Source organism: Talpa occidentalis, unplaced genomic scaffold (assembly GCF_014898055.3).
Source record: "Talpa occidentalis isolate TD23 unplaced genomic scaffold, MPIMG_talOcc4v2.1 talOcc4.7, whole genome shotgun sequence".
NCBI classification, from domain to species: domain Eukaryota; kingdom Metazoa; phylum Chordata; class Mammalia; order Eulipotyphla; family Talpidae; genus Talpa; species Talpa occidentalis.
Window position 1 is genome coordinate 67947552 of NW_023605083.1, and position 24723 is coordinate 67972274.

The 24723-nt window shown below is 40.6% G+C and overlaps 1 protein-coding gene across 3 annotated transcripts; it reads left to right on the forward strand.

The window, feature by feature from the left end:
* Positions 1–12396: 12396 nt before the first annotated feature.
* TLR4 (toll like receptor 4) lies at positions 12397–24510 on the forward strand. Of its 3 annotated transcripts, XM_037494028.2 has the most exons (3): positions 12397–12601; positions 17236–17402; positions 20271–24510. In XM_037494028.2, the coding sequence occupies exons 1-3, from the start codon at positions 12506–12508 to the stop codon at positions 22534–22536; spliced, it is 2529 nt and encodes an 842-aa protein (XP_037349925.1). In that variant the 5' UTR covers positions 12397–12505; the 3' UTR covers positions 22537–24510. The 3 variants fall into 3 exon arrangements, with proteins under 3 accessions (XP_037349925.1, XP_037349926.1, XP_037349927.1); XM_037494029.2 differs by lacking the exon at positions 12397–12601 and having other exon boundaries at positions 17350–17385; XM_037494030.2 differs by lacking the exons at positions 12397–12601; positions 17236–17402 and adding an exon at positions 19591–19634.
* The last annotated feature ends 213 nt before the right edge of the window (positions 24511–24723 follow it).

The window sequence follows — 24723 nt, forward strand, 5'->3', positions numbered from 1 at the left end:
TGGGAATATTCAGGGCCTCCCTGGTAGCACAAGGGGTTAAGTCTCAGCACTATGAAGCAATCCACAGCCACTGCAGCAAAAACTCAATCCCGGGCCAAGGAGCTACTCATATTGTAACAGGGTGGTCCCCAGGAAAGGGGGAAGTTCCAGGTTCCCTGCCCCACCCAAGGGAGGGTGGAGCTGAGCAGGAAGAGGAGAAGCTGGAGAAGAGGCTGAGGAAGGAAGGAAGCAGGATGGAGCCAGGAGACCTGGAGGAGGCGCATGGAGCCTAGAGACATGTGAAGAAACTGCGCTTGTCTTTTGGTCGTGGACGGGGTGACACAGATGTGGGTGAGACCCGTGGGGAGGTGACCATGGCAGCTTTTATCTTGATGTTGATGTTGCTCTTTTCCTTCCGGGCTTGTCCAGTTGTTTGTGACCCTTTTCTGTGGGTCCCCACTGGAAGATGTTTTAGACTTGTGGTAGACTTTGGGGCCTTGTTCTGGGCCGATCCCATATGGATGGACTTTTACCCACGAGGGGATGGGTAACTTTGGGTGCTTCATTTAGAAACTAGACTCTTTGCCTTACCTGTATTGTTTCCTAGTTTAATTAAAGTTCCTTCCCATTAAAGTCTCCTATGTTTTGTGTTGATGCGGCGGATGGCAGAACCCATGTAGAATAGGCAGGTTTGCAGGGTTTGGGCTGACCCTCTCCCTGTCCTATAACAATATGGCACAGCAGACCTCTCCCACCTCACCCGCTGCTCCCCTCAGCAGTGTTTTTCAGTCAATCCGCATGTTCTGCTCCCCACTCTGTCTCTGGTGAATCCTCTTACCCACTGCATCTCTGGCCTATACCCCTGTTCTTTTATGCATAAATAAACACATCTTTAAAAAAATAAAGGGAATGGGCCTCCCCGGTGGCTCAGCGGTTGAGCGCTGGGTTGCGAAGCTGCCCGCAGCCTCTGCAGCTCCGGTTCAATCCCAGGTTGCTCCCCGGCCACCGGAGGAGGGTCCCACATGGCGCGCAGACCTCTCCTGCCGCCCGCTGCTCCCCTTAGCAGTGTACTTCGGTCCCTGCTCTGGCTCTGGTGAATTCTCTCACCCTCTCGCGCTTCTGACTGTACCCAGTGCTTGTATAAATAAATAAATAATAAATAAATAAATCTTTAAAAATAAATAAAGGGAATGCTCAACAGTGTACATGGGATGGACTAGTTTTGCCTTAATATCAATTATTTGCTGTAGCCCTACCAATAAAACCCAAGAGAAAATCAGTGACATAAACAACTGTAAGTCTTAATTTAAAATAAAGAAAAATGAAAGTGTTTTGTACATGTCTGCTATAGCTACTATGTGCCAGGCAGTGTTCTACACATTTTTGCATATTATTTTCATGCCATTCCTTTGTCAGTCTCATAAGAAAAGCACCTTTATAGCCATTTTATAGACAAAGAATGGTGGCCCAAAGTCACATGATTAGAAAATTGTGAAGCAGAGGTTTGAACGCGACTCTGCCAGCATGTACAAAATATGCTCCACTTCCATTCTTATAGTATGGCTTCACTCAAGGAGGGTAAATCTGTTGCATGTTGTGTTCTCCAGTCCTCATCATTTATTATTCCCAAATGTGACCATAATTTCTTATCTGAGGTCTAAGAAATGTTTCTTAACTGTTTGTTAAATGTTTCTTAACTGTAATGTTTCTTAACTATTTTTAAGCAAGGTTACTACTTCCTTCCCTTAGAAGTATGTTCTTTCTTCCATAGGTAACACTGCATGGCTTCTGAGCAGAGAAGAAACTTTACATGAAAATGTTTGCTGAAGGTCAGATTTTTGATTTGATGAATGCATATCCCTGGTACATCCTTAAGAGGCATTTTCTCTTCTTGACATCAATGGGTGTGGAGTTCTGATAACATTGACATTTGGCAGAGAAAGAACTGCTGGCAAGTTGTTTAAAAGTCTGGTCTAATGTATAAATTTCCTTATAAAGACAGGAGTGATACATTCTGGGATCTGGAAGAAGTTCAGTGTGACTCAATTTCCCTTGTGTAGTTAGTAATTAAAAATTCAGGGGCCTCCCTGATGGTGCAAGGGGTTAAGATGCAACATTATGAAGCTTTCTCTAGCTATTGCAGCATGAGCTCAATTACCAACCAGGGAGCCAAGGCAAATGGCACAGCAGACCTCTCCTGTCTCTCCCACTGTTCCCCTCACCAGTGTATTTCAGTAGATCCACCTGTTCTGCTCCCCACTTTGTCTCTGGTGAATCCTCTCCCTGCACCTCTGGCCTGTATGCCAGTTCTTGTATGTATAAATAAATAAATCTTAAAAAAATAAATTAAAAATTAAATTTTCAAAGGAGAAGTTGGTTAACTTTTGTTGAAATGTGTGTTATTATAATTTACATGTGTATTAGGAGGAGATATTACCCATAGGGAAATTGGATAACTTTTGTAGAATTATTTATTTTAGTTTTATAAGTGTATTTGGCGCCAACACTATCAATTAAGCTTTGCTTAAGTGAAGACCATGTTTTGTGCAGTCAAGGAACCCAAATCCCTTCCTCCCAGGATGATTCAGTTAACTTTCTCACTTTCTTCTCTGCTTGTTCTTATGTCAGCTATTTAATTGGGATGTTAAGGTCCCTCACAGCTCTGAGTGGCCATTTTAAACCAGATTTCTCCCTAGACTTAGAAGCTAGCAGCATTTGTGAGATGAGGCTGATCCAATTATCTAGGCTGAAAACTCTGGAGAGATTTTCCAAACTGCAATGTTATGGCCAGTGTTCTCTCTTTGTTAAAAATAAACATTGTCAGCTACAAGCTCTTTGTCGGCATCAGTTGTGTACTTGAGAGGAGACAGGAAATGTCCTTTTGGAAGCTGAGGAGGCGTGTGCACTATCTTATAGCTCTTTACATTTCTTTCATTTAATTAAAAAAAAAAGATTTTGGTCTCTGATTTAAAATTACTTGGGAATGTTACCTTTTCATTTTTGTCTTATCATAGGCCTCATTGCATTGCATACCCAAAATGCAGAGCAGAAAATAAAATTCAGTGCATCTTCTTTAAGAGGAAACAATTGAAGTAAAGGTGCAGGAGCCTTGCTCAAGCTCACATAACAAGTTTAGTAACATAGTCAAAGACAATAAAATCCTGGTTTCCCTGTATTGTCATTACTCTGTTCTCCTTAAGATTACTTAAATGTTTTTCTTAGTTTTCCAATCTGATAATATACACATTTCATTATTTCTCACATTAATCTACTCAGTTTATTCACTTAATGCTATTCTTTATTTTTTTATAAATCTTTTTCTTAAATTTAAGATTTATTTATTTATACAAGAACAGGGGTACAGGCCAGATGTATGGGAGGGTGACAGGATTCACCAGAACGGGGAACAGAACAGGCAGACTGATGAAATACCTGCTGAGGGGAGCAGCGGGTGCGACAGGAGAGGACTGCGCTCCATGTGGGACCCTCGCCAGCCGGCTGGGATTGAACCAGCACTCCAGAGGCTATGGACAGCTTCACAGCGCTGCACTCAACCACCTGCATCACCAGGGGAGGCCCTATAAATCTCTCTTTTTTTTTTTTTAAGATTTTATCTATTTATATAAGCACTGGGGTACAGGACAGAGGCATGGGAGAGTGAGAGAATTCACCAGAGACAGAGCAGGGAGCAGAACAGGCAGAAGGACTGAAGTACACTGCTGAGGGGAGCAGCGGGCATAACAGGAGAGGTCCGCCGCGCCATGTGGGAAACTCCCTGGCTGGCTGGGAATCGAACCGGCACTGCAGAGGCTGAGGACAGCTTCAAGGCACTGCGCTCAACCCTCTGCACCACCGGGGAGGACCTAATGCTATTCTTTAATGATTGACTGTAAACACAACCAATCTCCATCCATAATTTAAAAAAAAGGATATATCTATATCATTTAGGATTATTGAGCCCGACTTTACCCTGGTTAATAAAAGAAAGAGACACGTACTGGAAGGATCTTTGAAGGTGTGTCTGAGGATTAGGTTTGGGAATAAGCTTAAGTCAAGGAACTCTGGAGGGGGAGGAAAAATGATAATTTTACATAAGAAATTCACAGATAAACTACTTAGAAAAATGGACAGAATAGATATTAAGGGAGCTGTGGGTAAATAAGTGGATACATTCTAAAGGAGGTGGCATTTCAGCTGATCCTCCAAAGATAAGGAAGGAAGAAAAACACACATTTCACAAGAACTCAAGATCACTTTCAGGAAACTTGACACATGAACATGTGAAATAGTTGGATGATATTGGGGGGGTAAGTCAGTATGTGAAGAAGGACCAGGGTGAGGGATGACAACACTGTGCCAGTCACTTCACCTCCATATTCATTCTGACTACTTGGCTGCTTTGAACTGTTTGGACTAAGTTGTAGTACAGTTTTCCTCTTTCCTTGCTGTCATTTCTCCCTCTACTAGGTGCCATTCTCATTGTTCTTTCTCTGTCCTTTACTTTGTCCTCATTTACCTCTTCTTCACTGTTCTTCTTGGCTATTACTGGTGTGATGATTATTGGCCTCATTTTTAGGGTATTAACTTTGGTACAAAAATTACCTACTTTTGAGTTCCACTTCTGGCATGACAGCACAAGGAACTCCATAGACATGTTCCCCATAGGAATTGGTGAATAATTAAAAAAAAATTATCAAAGTCTCTGGAAATAGTCCAAAGAGTATGTAGCAAATGAAGAAACATTTATTCACAAAAACCCTCAGTAGGAATAGGGAGAGTCTATAGTATCTACAGCCAAGAGTCATTCACTCCCCTCTCTCAGCTCAGCAAGCGTGAAACTGTACTCTAGACTGATACCAGAATAAGGGTTCCACCTCCTTGTGACTCTTCCTCTCTGGAGGGGCTTGATATTGACATTTTTCATCCTGTCCCCAGCTATTTGCAGCTGAGGTTAAGTTCTGTTTGAGGATAGTTAAGTGGACTCTTCTCCTGTCTTCTGTCCAGCCTCCAACTGGAATGGAGGATCTGCCAGCTACTGAGAGGACCATCACCCTTGTCCTATTTTGTAAGACAGTGGTTCCATGCGGGGAGAGGCAAGTCAAGAAGACCTGGTATTACTGCAACCCCCACCCACTGCACTCAGCTACAGGGACTGTCACTCAGAGAGAATCAGACATCCTCCCAACCCCCCCAGCTTTAGAGTCCTGGCTCAGAGATTTTGCCAAGAGGAAAAAAGCATGCTTTCTAACAGTTCCTAATATTTCCCCCCCCCCAAAAAAAATGCTTAAGAGCTCTATCAAAAATAGAGGAGGCTGTTCTGAATGGCAAGTGGGAAGATATTGTTAGATTCATTGGTGATATAGACTAAATTGTGGTGCAGAGAACTATAAAATGAACCAAATGGAAACTACAGAATTGAAATATATAATAATTGAATTGAAACATTCACTTAGAGGGGTACAAAAGTAGATCTGAACTGATAGGAAAATGAACTAGCAAACTTAAAGAGCTATCAACAGAGCTTGTAGAACCCAAAGAGGAGAAAAAATAAAAATGGACAGAGCCTTACAGTAATGTAAGACATCATTAAGAGCGCTAACAGATGCATAATGGGAGTATCACAGGAGAGGAGAGAGAAAGAGGAGAAGAAAAAATATTGAAAGAAATAATGGCTGAAAAGTTCCCAAATTTATTGAAAAATACTAATCTACGCATCCAGGCAGTTCAATGAATTCTAAGGAGGATAAATGCAAAAAGAACCACAAAAGACACCAGTAAAACATACTGAAAGCCAAAGGAAATAAAAACAACTTGAAAGCAGAAAAAAAAAATAATAAGGTCATTTACTAGGGACTCCTCAGTATTATCAACAGCTTACTTTTCATCAGAAACAATGGAGATCAGCAAATATATCATATCCAACAAAGATATCTTTCAAAAATAAAGGTAAAATAAAGACATCCTCAGGTAAAAAATAATGTATTTGTGGTAAGCAAACCTGCCTTATAAAAGTAGTAAAGGAGGGCCTCCCGGTGGCACAAGGGGTTGAGCACAGCACTATGAAGCAATCCGCAGCCTCTGCAGAACGAGTTTGATCCCTGGCCAGCCAGGGAACAACCCACATGGCACAGCAGACCTCTCCTGTCTCACCCGCTGCTCCCCTCAGCAGTGTATTTCAGTCAGTCTGCCTGTTCTGTTCCCCAATCTGTCTCTAGTGAATCCTCTCACCCTCCACACCTCTAGCCTGTGCCCCAGCTCTTGTATGCATAAATAAATAAAAATCTTTAAAAATAAATAAAAAAATAAAAGTAGTAAAGGAAATTCTTTTGGTTAAAAGCAAGTGAGCCCAAATAGTGATTTGAATCTATACAAAGAACACCTGTAACACTGATTATGTAGACATGAAAGAGTATATAAATGTATCATTCTTCCCCTTTCTTCTTTCATGTGACTTAAAAGGCAATTTCTACAACAAAAGAAATACATGTAGAAATGTAATATTTTTGACCATAATAACAGAAAGGAAATGGATAGGATAAAAATGCTAAGGGTAAAGGAAGCATTCCAGAGGGTAAGTCTATGTCCCTATGATGAACAAATGAAGCGAACCAGAAATGTCAAAAGCAAAGATTAATATAACAAAAGTTATAAGCACATGATTGCTCTCCTTTATTCTTGTAGCTGATAAAGGACATCTATGAAAAAATACAACCAATAACATACTTAATGGTGAAAGTCTGGCTGCTTTTTTCTTAAGGGCAGGAACAAGACAAGGATGTCTGCTCATGCCACTTACACGAAACATTGTACTGAAAGTTCCAGCCAGGGTCGTTACAAAAGAAATAGAATAAAAGGCACTCAGATTGGAAAGGAGAAAGTCAAGCTATCTATATTCATGGTTGACAGGAGCTTGTATATAGAGAAATCCTAAGAAATCTACAAAAAGCAGTACAACTAGGAAACAAGTTGAGCAATGTTGCAGAATTTAAGATCATTATTAAAAAAAAAAAGAAACAACTTTATTTCTGTACCATGGTAATGAATGATCATAGCAAAATAATAAAATAATTAATAATAACTAATATAACAAGTGCAAAATGTATACTCTGACAACTGAAAAATGCTATTGAAATAAAATTTAAAAACATCTAAATAAATTAGAAAACATCTAATGTTCATGGATTGGCTGACAAAATTGTTAAGACAATAATATTTTCCAAATTGCTCTATAGGTTGAGTGCAATCCTATCAAAATCCGAGGTGGCGTCTTTATAGACATGACAAAGTGATTCTAAAATTTACATGGAATTTCCTACTTCTCCATATGCACCAATTCTAGCTCTTTGATTCCTTATAGTTGACTCCCCACTTTTCCTCTGTACCTCTTTCTCTTTTGGTCTTCCAGCTTGTTGAGAAAAATGACCCAACGCACATTCATACTTTGACATCAGCACTCCTCTATCCACTTAATCTCACTGTATCAATTATTCAGCAGTATGCACCTATTTCCACAGGTCTGATTTGTCCCCATCGGCAGTTTATGTTGGCATGACCTACATCTGCAAGCAAAACCTAATTAAGTTGACAAAGTCACATTTCTATTAGACAGAACATAGTTAAAGTTCACAAACAGAAAGTCTACCCCAACAGTTCACTTCTCATTGTTCATAAATGTGAGGATAGATATTCCAAAATGACCAAGAAAACTGGAACATATTTTAACATGAATGTTACATTGTGAATCTCATTTTCCCTCATGAAGAACAGTGCTCAGAACATGAAACATACAGAGCTCCAAGCCCACTGCCACCTCCCATGTAAAGAGAGATGGAAGGTGAGCTTACAGATCCTATAGATCAGCATTCAGCAAGCTGCAACCATATGCTGTCCCCCAGCTTTGCCATATGGCTCTGAGTCTAATTTCAAACTCACTTTCAGCACATTTAAGGTGAAAGATTTAGGTGGCAATGAGGGACCTCCATGGGCATCACCAACCAAGAGTAGAAGAGAAATTTTAGAATGGCCAGTCCTCTAGCATGTGTTCCCCAGCTGGACTGGGGTTGATCAGAAGCAAAGTCTCGTGGGTTGTAGAAATGGAGTAGATGCCTATTGGGAGGCACCAAGGCAGCTGGCCTGGGGCTTCAATGTGCAGCCCTGACTATGGAGTCCTAGCACACCTCCATGGAAGGGAATGGAGCAAGTGTTCACTTTAGTTCTTAGTGAATGAGGACTCTTTTTTCTTTTAGAGCCATCGTTTCCGAGCTTCACATTGTGCCTTATTGTAGTGCCAATTAATTTTATTTTGTTTGGGGGAGATGAGTTATGGACATCTTTCCCATCTTCACTTGAAAAAATTCATTCTATCAAGTCTACACATTTATTTTTCCTTCCTCCCTCCCTTGTCTCCTTTCTTCCTTCCTTCATTGACTTTGACTATAGGGTAAAATACAATGTAGAGTGCACATATGTGGAAAGTAAGGTTTCTCTCCTGGGGGAGTTCCTCATTGAGGGTGGGGTGGGCATGAACTGTTAACATGCTTTTCGATACGGCAAAGTGTGCTTAATGGCCAGGGCAATATTTCTAAGGAAATTCTGAGGAAAGTGAGATCCCTTTGGCATGGAGTGTGTGTGTGTGTGTGTGTGTGTGTATATGTGTGTGTGTGTGTGTGTTTGTGTGTGTGTGTGTGTGTGTGTGTGTGAGAGAGAGAGAGAGGGAGAGAGAGAGAGAGAGAGAGAGAGAGAGAGAGAGAGAGAGAGAGAGATTTTGGGGATGAGGGCTTAGAGGATACTGAAGAAGGAACCAACAATGACTGTGCAGGTCAGCTCCCAGATGAGCTAGAGGTCTTGGAAGACAAATCTTTTTTCCAAACACCTTAAGCTGCCACCTCTATAAAAACCTGTGTATTAGTCCTCCATGGAATACGGTCCAGGGGATCTTTTTGGACCCATTCTCCAAGGCTTTATTTTGACCATGAAGGAATGTTCTCTTCCACGAAGGAGAAGAAAATAATTTGCTCCATTACATATTTATCTTATTACTCTACACACCTAAGTTCTATGTTTTGGTAATGGGTCTAGTTATTTTTAGTCTGAAATAACAATACTTTTTTCTCCTTCTGGGGAGGTGGTTTGTACTTCTGTGTGTGTGTGTGTGTGTGTGTGTGTGTGTGTGTGTGTGCGCACATGTACATGTGCTGTTGTGTGGTGAGGGCTAGGCCAGGGTGCTTGAAATCTTGGCAATACAAGGCCTGAGAAAGTTATTAACATGGTATGAGGTACTTTTTTGCATTTAGGAAGATCACTTTGATTGCAGGATACAGGATGGATGGGAATTGTTGAAACATTGACAGAGTGAGTTTGGACCCTGGGAGACCTGCTAACAGTTTATTATTGCCTGTATCTAGGTCAAGGGTTTAAAGGTAATGTTAAAAGAAATATAGGCTGACATTTTAGAATCATTTTATAGATAAAATCCCTAGGACTTGGTAGAATGTTTTATTTTAAAATATAAATTTTATTATTCAAGTGTGGTGAGACCAGCAGATCAGGAGATAATTGCCACTGAAAAGGCAGTTACTCAGTTCCTAAGAGGAGGGTACACCCTATACCTGCAGCACCATGTGGGGAAGCACCTGGGTCCATTAAAAAAACAGAAGGGGCAGGCTTCCCTGGTGGTGCAAGGGGTTAATTCTTAGCACTATGAAGCTATCTGCAGCCACTGAAGCACGAGTTTGATTCCCCAGCCAGGGAGGTAACCCACATGGTGCAGCAGAGCTCTCCTGCCTCGCCCGCTGCTCCCCTCAGCAGTAGATTTTAGTTCATCCACCTGTTCTTTTCCCCACTCTGTCTCTGGTGAATCCTCTCCCCCACCCACCACCCTGCACCTCTGGCCTATATCCCGGCTCTTGTAGACATAAATAAATCAATCTTAAAAAAAAAAAAAAAAAACAGAAAGGGCAAAGGGAGACTATAGTAGGAGCCTCTGTCACAGTTTCTGTGGGAAAGGGAAGGGAAATCAGGGTAAGCAGGCTTAGGACTGGCTAATTTGAATAATTTCATTAGGCTCTAGGGTATAGGGCTTTCTCGCATTCTCAGGAACCTGGATCTGTGAAGACTAGGTCAGAAAAATATTGCCCCCTAGAGTAAAACAGCCAAATAAAGGCAGGGGTGGAGAGTATTGGCTTTGGATCAGTTAGTTTATATATGAAAGGTGCCCTTTAGGGCAAATCATTTGCCATTGCTAAGAATTATCTGGTCCTGGGAGAAGTGGTCTATGCCCAGTCAGCAAAAGCCAGGTTGCCAGAGCATCAAGAATATAGAAAATAAGAAAATATAATTAATACACATTAAAAGAAACACAGTAAAATAAATGAGGAAGGCAGATTTCCATCTTGAATGACTATGTGGGTGTAAAATGCTATTTACTTTCCAGGGAACTAAACTTCATCAGGGGACCTACAACACACCAGGTACTGCCCAAAGTCCTTTACATAGTCTCAATCACAGGTGTCCTTACTATTTAAAAGTAAAGTGTTCTTATGAAATTTTTTTATGAGCAGAAATGGTGTAACATGAAGATGTAATTATCATGTTTATGGGAAAAATGTTCTGGCATTCCCAGACCCCTCAAATAAGCTACCGAATTATACCAAAGAACCCATAAACTGTAAAACAACACTCATATACAGTACAACATATGGAAGGATCATGAATAATGTGCAAAGACACAGCCTACACAGAGTTGTTCCTGGGGAAGGTGTTTACGCTTGCTGCTGGGATGTTTTCTACCCCTGGAACACTACCCTGCAGGGCAAATGCTAAGCATGACTTCTGTTGTGAAAGTGATTATCCTCTTTGGTTTTCTCCTGGTTAGTGAAAATGTTAGGGGGAGAGGATGTCCTGAGCAAATGCCACACAGGCTTTGTGGATGCCACCCCCACTCCATTAAGACACTGGGAACTACAAATCCCATGATTCCCAAAGGGAAGTTTTGAAGACCTAACAGTGGGGTTAAGCAGCTATTTTCTGTTTGTAAATAAAACCAGCCACGTTAGTGGGGTCTGGGGCACTTGGCTCATGCTCTTGGCCAGGCAGGTTTGGTCTTGGCAGGTCATTTGGGATTCCAGGTTGGCGGAATGGGTAGGACGCATTTAAGCATTTATCTCCCTCTTTTCTCCCTGAGTTGTACATTTCCTCATTTTCCCTTTCCCTTGTAAATAAACCCTTGTTAACCTTTTGTGTGTGCCTGCAGTGTAAGACCTTTTAAGAGTGCTGGTGAGGACCCACGGTCAGGCAACCCATTTTATATTGGGGTTGCCCTGTAACAAAAACAGCAGCTAATGTAAGTCTTTTCCAAAGTGAAGTGAGTGGTATAAGGTGAACTTTTGAAAAGCAGGGGGAACCTGTAATTTTCACAGTAAAATTTTGGCAGGGGAACAACTTTTAGCTTCATTTTACAGCTGTGTTGAAGAGGTCTGTGAGAGTGTGCTCAGCCCCTTATGACAGGCATCTCCAGACTTAATTTTAGACATGTTGGCTTTGAGATCCACATGGAACATCTCGGTAGAACTATCTAGGACCTGATACCAGGGATAGTCCCATTTTAGACTGTGTTCTTATTTAACAGAAACTGACATTGTGCTTGTTCATCCCTGATACCATGCTAAAGAGTTTCCAAATACCAGTTTATTTAATCCCATGAAAATCACTTGAGTGCATATTATTATTCCCATTTTGTCTATAATTTAAGAAACCATTGTAGTCATCAATTTATAGAATGTTCTGATGAACTATGTGTTAGATGATGCATTTTTTTAAAAGTTCACTGATTTCAATTAAGCAAAACATATTATGTCATCTCCATTTTAAAACCAGAAAACTAAGATTTAGTAGTTTATATCATTTGGCTATTGTCCCACGACTTTATCTTTCTGAATTCCAGAGGGAAGCCCATGAGAAGACAATCTCTAAAAGCCAACGAGGGAGTCTCAGAAAAGCCAGTCCTGCTGACAGCTTGGTCTGGGGCTACTAGCCTACAGAACTGTGAGGAAATAATGTACAGTCTGTGGTACTCTGTGACGGCAGCCCTAGCAATGACTACAGACAGAAAGTTTCCATTTCAAAAACAAAATTGGAAAGCTACTGTCCTAGATAGCTGAATAGACAGTTTGACCAGTACTATTATTTCTCTAAATTTACAAACCCTGAGGTCAGATGATTTCCTGGGATAAAAGCCAGCTTCCTCTTGTTACTCCAGCCCTTAGTCTGTGGACATTTTCTTCTAACTTCCCCTCCTAAGACAGGGGAGATAGCTATTAAAGAAGCAGAAGTCCAGAATGCTAAGGTTGCCACTTTCACTTCCTCTTGCCCCTTAACCCAGCTCTGCTTTGAATACAGTCATTGCGTGGGTACCGAGCTAGGAAAGGAGACAGCAGTGCCATAGGAGGAGGCTGCTGTGACACAGTGACAGCAGGTGGTTGGCGGCGGTGTGTCATGGTGGCCACATCTCCTAAGAGAAGATGCCAGGATGATGGCTTCCACGCACCTGGCTGGGGCTCTGATCATCCCAGCCTTGGCCTTCTTTTCTGGCCTGAGACCAGAGAGCTGGGACCCTTGTGTGCAGGTATGTAGTAGGAGTCAACTCACCTCCTGTGAGCTTTGCTTTGCTTCTGAAAAACTGCTCTGTGCCCAGAACTTTATAAAGAGGAGCCAAGTATTACCTTAAAGGCTTCAGAAGTCATAGGACCAAACAATTCATGGTCATAGGACACAATTAGGTGGTTTATGGGGTTTTGTCCCACGGAAGACTTTACAAATGAGGTCTTTATATCAGATAGACAGACCTGCTTGAAATCACTGTCTGACTTCAGGGCTGTGTGACTTTGAAGATGTTATTAAACCTCTCTGAGACTAGGTCTCACAGCTATAAAGAAATTATAACACCTACTTTAACAGAGGGTTATAAGAAGGCTGCTTGCTGTGATTCCTCTATGCCTAAGGTTTACAAACTCAATTTCAAGTTGTCACTTTACCCCCTTTCCATTTCAGGAAGAGGTTTTTGTTTGCTTGTTTTGGTTTTTTGTTTGTTTGGTTGGTTGGTTGGTTGGTTTTTTTTCTTATTCTTTTTTTAAAATTTTTTAAAGATTTTTTTTATTTATTTTTACAAGCACTGGGTACAGTCATAAGCGCAGGAGGGTGAGAGAATTCACCAGAGCCAGAGCGGGGAGCAGAGCAGGCAGAATGACGAAGTACTCTGCTGAGGGGTGCAGCGGGAGGCAGCTGAGGTCTGTGTGCCATGTGGGACCCTCACTGGTGGCTGCAGATCGAACCGGTGCTGCAGAGGCTGTGGGCAGCATGGCAGCCCAGTGCTCAACCAGGGGAGGCCTTTTTTTTTTTATTCTTAATAGAAATAATTTTTTAAGTAGGTTTCAGACTTCTGAATCTAGTCATTCAGTTCTTCCCAAAAGATGAAAAGGAGAGACTGGAAAAGAAAAGGGGAGACAGAGAAATAGGGAAAAGGACAGAAAGAGAGAGAGAGAGAGAGAGAGAGAGAGAGAGAGAGAGAGAGAGAGAGAGAGAGAGAGAGAGAGGAGAAAAAAAGAGTGAGATAGGAAATGTCAGGTAAAGCAATGGTCTCTTCTTTTGGAAACACCAACCAGCTGGTTGGTAATTCTTCAAGATGGAGCTGTTGTTTAGAAACCTCTGGTAGGAATAAACAGCCTGGAATTCAGGGTGTGCAGGGTGAGAAACTCAAGAAAAGCATGGTTAGCCAGAGTTTGGAAATGGAGAATCTGAGAGAAAACAGTGCACTTTATAGGGAACAAAGATTTGTTATCACAAAGTTCTCCCTTCCCCAGTGTCCTGCCCATACCCCTATCCTGACTCCCTTTTCTGTAGTTCTCAGGCTACTAGGGAAATGGAGATGGATCCTCCAATTTGGGTCACCTTGGATATAATCACATTCACCCTGGCTCCTCCCTTTCCCCAAATCCCATATGCTCTGTCTCAAAGCTTGTCCATCGCAGCCCATCCTTCAGCGCCTCCCTAGGACGGTCCTCTTGGGCAGTGACTGGTCCCCTAACTTCATAGACCCCTTCCTTTAATCCACTCTGCATATTTTTGTTTCTGGTTTATGTTTTGTTGTTTTCCTGAGATTGGGTTCTAACAAATTAGTCTTCATGAGAATTTATAACAACTTTCCATGGCTGTTAGGGTGGTTTCCTAATACCACCCTAACAAGGCAAAGGCCCTGCCTGGAATGCATTTCCTGGAGCTAGAATGCATCTCCCGAGATCTGTGTTGTCAAGAGTAATACCATATGGGCCACATGATACTATTTACAGTAAACACATTAAAAATTAATTGCATTTTTATTTAGCTGAATTTTAACTAATTAAATTAAAAATATAATTTGAAATCTTTTAGTAATCATAATAAAAATATAAAAAGAGCTGAATTTACTTGTAATATTTTATTTAACTTAATATATTCAAGATATTATTTCAAAATGTAACATGTACTAAATTATTAATAAGATGGTTTACAGTTTTTCTTTGGCACTAAGTCTTTGAGATTTAGTATATATTTTTACCATATGTCTCAGTTTAGATTACACATTTCTCATGCTTAATAACCATGTATGGCTAGTGGCTGTCTTATTGGAAGGGCAATCCTAGATATTTTCAAGAATTTAATCCAGCTCTGCAGTCAGATTTCTCCTTACATGTCTCCTCCTTCAGTAAGTCTTCCTGACTGGCTCATGTAGAGTTCCCCACACACAATATTTGCCTCTAATCTTCTTATGCTGATTTTTTTTAATAGTACCTCTCTATATGTATTTTGCTTTTTTTTTTTTTTTTTTTTTCCCCTTGAAGTGATATCTGTAGGAGAGTCATCATTGCTGGTTTCTGTTTCCCCACTACCTAGCACAGAGTGACCACTCAATTCCTATGTGTTGAATGACTAAAACTATTGCCACATGATGAAGTCTATGGCTCCTGATTTGGCTATGGTTTCCCCTCTGGCTCTGGTTTCACCACTCCTGCTATGTTCCACCTAATCATAATTAATTGTCCATCCCTTTCCTTACACTGTTCTCTCTCCCCCTTACCATGTCTTCAACTCTTACTCATCTTTCAAGAGCCTCCTTGAAACCTTTCTTGGAAGCCTTCTATGATCCTTAGATACAGAGGGAATATATATATATTTTAAGATTTATTTATTTATTCATAAAAGAACTGGGGCACAGGCCAGATTCGTGGGAGGGTGAGAGGGTTCACCAGAGACAGAGGGGGGAACAGAACAGGCAGACTAATGAAATACACTGCTGAGGGGAGCAGCAGGCAAGACAGGAGAGGTCTTCTTCGCCATATGGGACCCTCGCCGGCCGGCCGGGATCGAACTATCACTGCAGAGACTGCCGACAGCTTCACAGCGCTGTGCTCAACCGCCTGCGCCACCAGGGGAGGCCCTACAGAGGGAATATTTTCCAAGCCTGGTTTATAGCCCATTCCAGAAGGGAACTGTGCTCCTTCTAAGACCTTACTCTACAATGTGAACTCACTGAAATTTGGAGTCACATCGTATCTGTCCCTGTACTATCCACAGCATTTAGCAGAGAATGCCTACAATTTGGATTTAAACAAACATTTATTCAATCAATCATTCATTCACAAATATTTTTTGAGAATCAACCATTTGCCAGGAACCATTCTAAGTGCCAAAAACGTAGCAAAGGTCAAGCCTTAGGCTTATAATCTAGTGAGAGAGCTGAATAATGCCTACGGAACAATCACCTGAACAGCATAGTGTTAGATGGTGAGATAACTGTGAAGGGTAAAAGAGGCTGAGGGAAGAAATTCTGGGACCACCCTCTATTGGATGGTATGGTTGGTGAGGTTGCTACTAAGGGCAACATTTAAGTAGATATGTAAATGAAGCTAAGAGCTACCATACAACCTCTGGGCCTTTATGTATATTGCTTCATCTCTCTGAATTCTTCTTCATTAAAAGTTCAATTTGGAGGGCCTCCCCGGTGGTGCAGCGGTTGAGCGCTGGGTTGCGAAGCTGCCCGCAGCCTCTGCAGCACTGGTTCAATCCCCAGCTGCTCCCTGGCCACCGGATGGGGGTCCCACATGGTGCTCAGTCCTTTCCTGCCGCCCGCTGCTCCCCTCGGCAGTATACTTCGGTCCTTCTGCCTGCTCTCCTCCCCGCTCTGGCTCTGGTGAATTCTCTCACCCTCCCGCACTTCTGACTGTACCCAGTGCTTGTATAAATAAATAAATAAATCTTTTAAAAAAAAAAGTGCAATTTGGAGATTAAAGTGTATAACTTGTAATGAATACAGGGACATATAATAGGGAATTAATAATGGCTAATAATAAAAATGCTAATATTTACTCATCAGTTATACTGAAGTAGACTTTGAGAGAATCTCTTTAAAATTACCTAATCTCATTTAATCATTTTAACAGAACATACTGGTTTTAAAGAACAGAAAATAAAATTCAGCTGGCTTATGCAAGGAATTTCAATGAACAAATCAGAATTCAAAATTAAACTGGAGGTTAGAGAATGAGATTTTAAAAAATTGGGGAAAGTATTATAGAAACCAGCACTGGAAGCAAGGAAGTACAAAGCCTTGATCTCACTTGCTAGGTTCCACCACTGAAACTATGTGCTCTAAGACCTTAAATGGGGAGATTTTTTTCCCCACTTCTGTATTACCTGCTCAAAGGTCAATGAACCAAGATTGAGAAAATGCAATTCACAAAAATTGGGTGGTGACTAAGGAAGTGTGGATACCTTAACTGGAAACCTCCCCAAGGCTGAATATGTGTGTGTGGGGGGTGCAATTTAGAAACAAAAAGAAGCAAAAAATACCCTTTACCCCAAGTCATACTTACGAGCTATGGAGAAATCCAGAGCTTCTGGACTCCAGAGGTTTAGCTCTCTACCACTTGATTCCATTGCTTCTTGCAAAATGATACTATTGTACAGTAAAGGTTAGAACACTGGATACATAAAAGATGTTCTACCCTTCTTTAGAATAAGTGTTTCATAAGTATGAAGTGACAGGATAAATGTGGATGAATGGATGGATGGATGGATGGATGTGTGCATGCATGAAAGAAGACTGACTGGCCCCTGTGCTTGTATGAGAGATCCTCCAGACTCTGGCCTAAACCGGGGAGTTGCAATGGGGCTCTGTTGAGGTATATTAAGTAAAATACTGCATTTAATGTGTTTCCATTGTAGGTGGTTCCTAATGTTACTTACCAATGCATGGAGCTGAATCTTGACAAAATCCCTGACAACATACCCATATCAGCTAAGAAACTGGACCTGAGCTTTAACCCCCTGAAGCATTTAGGAAGATATAGCTTCTCCAACTACTTAGAACTACAGGTACTGGATTTAGCCAGGTAATGAAAGAGCTTTTTACACACTGCACAAAGTGAGATGTTCATTGGTCTAGCATTCCAAGGTTGAACCAGAAAGCCTAGTTGATGGACTGTCAACTTCAGTCATTCATTTATTGATTGATTGATTCATTCATTCGGTAGATGCCTCAGTTGCTGTATAACTTTGGGCAAGCCATTTCCCTTCTGCTGGTCTCAGAAATAAGCAATTGGACAAGTGATAGTTCCTAACAACAATTCTATTTTTGAATTTTCTTTTAAGTCAGGGGAAAAAATTGACTCTAATTCTTTCATTGGCAGATATTTTTTGGCCCCTTGCTATATGGTGAACACTGAAAGAAAGAGTATATTGATAGATATCATGTAATCCCAGCTATTAAGGAGGGCATATTCACTTGAAAGGATTAATATGATAAAATCAGGAGCATGGTATTGGGCACATAGTAGACATTTGACGAATGTTACCTGATTCTGATTGTGGATTCGTACCTGAGATAAGAAGTGTAATATGTAGCAGGGGGTGATAAAATATATGCAAATTAGAGGCAATACATTGTGTTGGTCACAAGAGGGGCCTTCTCTGCAATGGTAGCACAATATATATTTCAGAAATCAAGTGGGATTCAAACAGTGTCTGGAATATTGAAAGCAGGGTAGGGGACAGGGGATTAGGAGATAAAGTAAACCAAAGACTAGATTGCAACATCAAAGGCAAAAACATCTGCTGTGAGAAGAAACAGTGGCTAAGGTTTTCTGATATTGGGAGAGGTGATGTTACTATCATTATTTTGGGGGGAGGGTACTGAATCCTGAGCCAGTTTTTTTATCATCAAGGGTCTTATTAAACAATTATTAGATAATCATCCCGTTCTCTATACCAGTTGGTAAAAAAAATACAAACATTTTATGTATGTCTTTTCACCGTGGAAACCGTAAGAACTAAGTGTATAATAGGAAAATCATCTTTAGAGCAGACATTTCTATAGAAGAATGAGCATCTAATATTTTATGCTCTAACTTGGATATTGATAGACTATAGCCAAGGGTTAAATAGAGCATTTTAAAGGCAGAACCTAGATCCCATGAGGCTCAGAAGACCCTCAGTAGGTCCTTTTCCGCATTTATAACCATGTTGCTTGAGGTACATCATTTTCTCTCTCTGAGGCTCAGATTTCATCTGTGAGACAGAAATGATGAAACTTACTCTGTAGGGTTAAATGTGATAATGAGCACAAACATGCTATATATATTCATATATAATATAAACTATATATTTCATAGTTATAAAATAGTATTATTATAGCATTTCATTACTTTTGAATTTTCAGTTTTCTGAGTAAGAATTTCATAATAAAGGTACTGAGGTAGACAGATCAGCCTTCCTCCCTTAAAAGCAATAAGTAATTTTTTATTAAACAATTGTTTAATGGTTCCTGTTCTTGTAAGTTTCCCTGGTAACCACCCCCCCCCATAGGTTTTCCAAAGGGTACCTTAATTAACATAATAAGAGACACCTTTACCACTCTCAACACTTTAGAAATTTCCTGGTGTTGTGTGTGAACCAGGAAATGTGGATGAAAATCAAAACATATGAGAAATATATTTTGGTCATATGAATGATGAGATATATATATATATATATATATATATATATATTTCCTATAAATCAGAATAGTGTACCATGATAACTAATTTTCAAACATCTAGCTATCGTATATGGAAAACTTATCATAAACACTAAGGGTATCTGCTACCCATTTGTGTATTTTTTGAATTTTTTATTTTAATATTTATTATTTTTTAATTTAAAAAAAAATATTTGCTTTCCCTCACCCCCTCAGATTGAGTACCCATAGAATTTCCTTCCCCAAGGCACCCATGCACCATCACCTCAGTCCTCTATGCTCCTCTCTCCCTCCCTCTCACCCCCTCCCTCCTCCTCCCCTGCAGGATGTCTCTGGTTTATAATTGTCTGTTTTTGCTTTGTTGTGTTTTGTACTGTTATTTTTTTACACTGATATCTTATTTGGTTCCCCTATATTCCTGTTATAAGTGAAACCATCAAACTGGTCCAACCATTGTGGAAAGCTGTCTGGAGGTTCCTCAGTCTACTAAAAATGGAGCTACCATATAATCTGGCAATTCCACTACTAGGGATCTATCCAAAGGACACAAAAACAGTGATTAAAAAGAGGACCTGTGCACCTTCGTTTATTGCAGCACTATTTACAATAGGTAAAACCTGGAAACAACCCAAATGCCCAAAAATAGATGACTGGATCAAGAAGATGTGGTATATATACACAATGGAATATTACTCAGCAATCAAAAAAGATAAACTCAGCCCATTTGCAGCAACATGGATGGAGCTAAAAGGAATTATGCTCAGTGAAATAAGCCAGAAGGAAAAAGAAAAATACGTGTTTTTTTTTTTTTTTTAATCTTTGAAATTGACATTCTCCAGTCATTAATCATGCCTAACAACTAAAACTCTCTGTGTCCTCTGCACTAACAGGATGTATAATCATAATTACATGTTGCTGGAAATGACTGGTTGATTCAAGACTGTTACCGACTCTGTCAGTCACATAGTCTTCATGTGCCCAGATCCTGGGTTGGCTTCCTTCTGATGGATGTGCTCCCTTTGCTTAGCATGTTGTACACCTAGTGTGAAGAGTATGATCAAGAGTGCTGAGCCTGTAGATCTTCATGTTTGCTCATGCCATCATCTGCCTCTCTTGATCTCTGCCTATGCACAGTCATCATATGACATGTCACATGTGTGAAAACCGTATGGCTGGGATTGGTTTTCCCCTTTTGGGTGTTTATTCAGCAGAAAGATTATGTAATCTATATCTTTTTTGCCTGTAGGTGTGAAATTTTCATGATTGAAGATGATGCATTCCATGGCCTAAACCAACTCTCTACCTTGATATTGACGGGAAACCCTATCCAGAATTTATCCCTGGGAGCCTTTTCTGGACTACCAAATTTACAGAAGCTGGTGGCAGTGGAGGCCACCCTGGTATCTCTAGAGGACTTTCCCATTGGACATCTCAAAACCTTGAAAGAGCTTAATGTGGCTCACAATTTCATCCATTCCTGCAAGTTACCTGATTATTTTTCTAACCTAACCAACCTAGAACACTTGGACCTTTCCAAAAATGAGATACGAAATATTTACCATGGAGATTTGCAGATTTTATACCAAAAGCCCCTAACCAAACTTTCCTTAGATTTATCCATGAATCCTTTAGACTTTATCCAACCAGGTGCCTTTAAGGAAATTAAGCTTCATCAACTGACTTTGAGGAGTAATTTTAATAATACAGATATAATGAAAACTTGTATTCAAGGTCTGGCAGGTTTGAAAATTGATCAGTTGGTTTTGGGAGAATTTAAAAATGAAAGGCATTTAGAAAGATTCGACAAATCTGCACTAGAGGGTCTGTGTGATGTGACAATTCGGGAATTTCGGATGGTATTTTTCTACAAGTTCTCAGAGGAAACTACTGACTTTTTAAATTGTTTAGTAAATGTTTCTGCAATTTCTCTGGTGAGTCTGGATTTAAGTAAGTTACCAAATCTTATTGGTGATTTCAGATGGCAATACTTAAAAATGGTTAAATGTCATTTTGAACAATTTCCCATATTGATGCTCAAGTCTCTCAAAAGGTTGGTTTTCAGGGACAACAAAGGAGCAAGCATTCTAACTGAACTTGAACTACCGAATTTGGAGTACTTAGATCTCTATAGAAATTCACTGACTTTAAAGCACTGCTGTTCTCAATCTCATTTAGGGACAACCAGACTGAAGTATTTAGATCTGAGCTTCAATGACGTGATCACTATAACCTCAAACTTCATGGGCTTAGAGCAATTAGAATATCTTGATTTCCAGTATTCTACCTTGAAAAATATCAATGATTTTTCAGTATTCCTGTCACTCAGAAACCTCCTTTACCTTGACATATCCTGCACTAACAGCCACATTATTTTCCATGGCATCTTTGATGGCCTGTTCAGCCTCCAAGTCTTGAAAATGGCCGGCAATTCTTTTCAAGATAACTTCCTTCCAAACATCTTCATAGGGATGGTGAACTTGACCTTCTTGGACATCTCCCACTGTAAGCTGGAACGGGTTTCCCAGATGGCATTTGACTCCATCCCCAGACTTCAGGTGCTCAATATGAGTCACAACAGCCTCTTGTTTTTAGATGCACTTCTTTATAAACCTCTCCTCAACCTCCAGGTTCTGGATTGCAGTTTTAATCACATAGTGACCTCTAAGGCGCAAGAACTACATCATTTTCCAAGTAGTTTAGCTTCTTTAAATCTTACTCAGAATGCCTTTGCTTGTGTTTGTGAGCACCAGAGTTTCCTGCAGTGGATCAAAGACCAGAGTCAGGTCTTGGTGGCAGCTGAACAAATGGAGTGTGCCACCCCTGACGATATGCAGGGTATGCCAGTGCTGAGTTTCAGGAATGCCACATGTCAGATAAGAAAGACTGTCATCAGTGTGTCAGTTCTTGCTGGGCTTGTGGTGTGTTTAGTGGCAATTCTGTCCTATAAGTTCTATTTCCACCTGATGCTCCTTGTTGGTTGCAAAAAGTATGGCAGAGGTGAAAGCACCTATGATGCCTTTGTTATCTACTCCAGCCAGGACGAGGACTGGGTGAGGAATGAGTTAGTGAAAAATCTGGAGGAGGGGGTTCCCCGATTTCAGCTGTGCCTTCACTACAGAGACTTTATTCCTGGTGTGGCCATCGCTGCCAACATCATCCAGGAAGGTTTCCACAAAAGCCGGAAGGTCATTGTCGTCGTGTCTCAGCACTTCATCCAGAGCCGATGGTGCATCTTTGAGTACGAGATTGCCCAGACCTGGCAGTTTCTAAGCAGCCATGCAGGCATCATCTTCATCGTCCTGCAGAAGGTAGAGAAGTCTCTGCTGCGACAGCGGGTGGAGCTGTATCGCCTTCTCAGCAAGAATACCTACCTCGAGTGGGAGGACAGTGTCCTGGGCCGGCACATCTTCTGGAGACGGCTCAGAAAAGCCCTGCTGGATGGTAAGCCCTGGAATCCAGAAAATGCGGCAGATGCAGAAAACACCCAGAACGAAGACACAACCTCCACCTGAGGAGGACAAGCTTCCGAGGTGCTTCTCGTTCACGTGGGGCCCCTATGTGTTCGGTTCACAGTACTAAACACTGCAACATCTGGGCCTGGTGCAAAAGCAGGTGATTCCATGGTGCATAAGATAAACAGGACTGCTCTCTCATCGGTCAGAGGGAACAAAGACTGATAGAACATAGACCATCTGTGTGTGGATGCTTCAGCCAACTCAGTCAAAGGCCATGACAGGGAAAGTCCAATCAACTCTTACCCCATCAAATTAAAGTAGAACAAAGAGACACCCCCACTCTCAGTCCCAAGAGACTAGGAAAAGACATAGTTCTAAGTCCTTTGAGGTATAAGGACATCATATTTTACATTTTGGCCATCTTCAAATAAGGCAGTTTTGGAAGTTTCAGCTGAACTAGGTGCTTAGTAACTTTTACCTTTCTATTAAGGACAATTTACATTCTATCTGATGATCCAGAAGGCTCCTAAGCTGATCCCCCTCTACCATAAATCAATTTCCTTATAAAGGTCAAAGTCTTATAACTAATTCCTAAGCAAACCTGATTCACATATATTCACACACACACAGGTAATTTCTTAGTATGTTCTATTAATTAATGACTTCTGATATATTTGTTTTTATAAATTCAGTTCTCATTTTTCATGTCTCCTCTATCGACCCTTATCATAAATAAGGCTGGTAGTGACATGCTGGAAATATCCATATTTAACCACTATCTTTCAGGCAAATATGTAAAATATACTCTGTCACTTTGTCACTTGATGTCATTCTAAAGTTATTACCTCCTAAGTTATGACTTTCATGAAGGTAGCATTAAAATAATTTGATTGAAAGTGGCTCTTATAGTAATAGAGGGAGACAAATATAACTTCCTGATTTCATAATAAGCAACTCTGGCTAGAGGCAGAGGAAGAGGGGTGACTTGGGGACAGATCTTCTTAAGCATCCCAGAAACACAGAGGCTGAAATAGCTGGGGTGACCACAGGATAGAGGAAACAGACAGCTTTCTTTTGCAGCCAAAGAGAATGGTTTGATGGAAAACTGAACCCTTCTTGGGGCTGTGACATGATTTGAGGTGGAGAGCTCCCCTGGTCTTGCCGCTGTGTCTCACTCCATGACCAAACTGAGGAAATAGGAGATATTATCATTAAGAATGTAAAGTCCATGAGGTTAATGTCAGTTATGGTAAGGAGACTTCTCAGAAAAGTACTCTTACCCAACTTCTTCTAAAGAGAGTACTCAAAGAAAGGGCAATGAGGAAATCTGGAAACCACAGCTATCAAAAACTGGAAATTTGGCCGCAATCAGAAGTATGCTTGTGGCTGTGTTCCAGTGTTTTCTCTGTAAGAATATTTAGAGTTGATGAACATGCCTTAGGTTTTAGGTGCTTGTGAAAGTGGGTGTATACATTTGTACACATACCTCTGGTGGTTGTGTGTATGCATGTGCTGAGAGAGCATGTGTGTCTGTGCAACCATGTCTGCATGGAAGACAGTGATCATAGTGCAAGGGTAGCATGTGCACTGGGTCTGACTGTCTATAGCTGTTAAAGATGGGTTCTCGACTCATGTTCACACAATTGCTTATATCCAAATATCTATGCTAGATTCTGAATATACTTGAAGGGATGCACTTTTTAAAGATAGTAAAGCTATGTGGGTATTCATATTTAAGCATGCATTCTGTGCCCAAAAATAGATGACTGGATCAAGAAGATGTGGTATATATACACAATGGAATATTACTCAGCAATCAAAAAAGATAAACTCATGCAATTTGCAGCAACATGCATGGAGCTGGAAGGGATCATGTTCAGTGAAATAAGCCAGAAAGAAAAAGAAAAATACCGGATGGTCTCACTCATAGCAGGAATTTAGAAAACCTAAATAAGGGACCAGAAAAAAGACTAATCATAATAAAGTAAAAATCAAAATCAACAAGCCACTATAAACCAGAGACACACTATGAGGGGGAGGAGGGGAGGAGGGATTAGGGACAAAATCAGGGGGGTGGGAATTGTATGGGAAATATAACCAAGATGAAAATGCATACATTGTGTAAAAATGAAAAATGATGTAAAAATATATAAAATAAAAAAATAGTAAATAAAAAAAATAGAGCTGAACAAAAATAGACATATATTCTGCATATGTGAATTAATTCAAAGAAATAAACAAGAC

Coding starts and splice junctions, on each gene's coding strand:
- TLR4 (XM_037494028.2), top strand. CDS start 12,506: ATGATGGCTTCCACGCACCTGGCTGGGGCTCTGATCATCCCAGCCTTG. Junction 12,602..17,235: donor GCTGGGACCCTTGTGTGCAG/GTATGTAGTAGG, acceptor TTTCCATTGTAG/GTGGTTCCTAATGTTACTTA. Junction 17,403..20,270: donor CAGGTACTGGATTTAGCCAG/GTAATGAAAGAG, acceptor TTTTGCCTGTAG/GTGTGAAATTTTCATGATTG.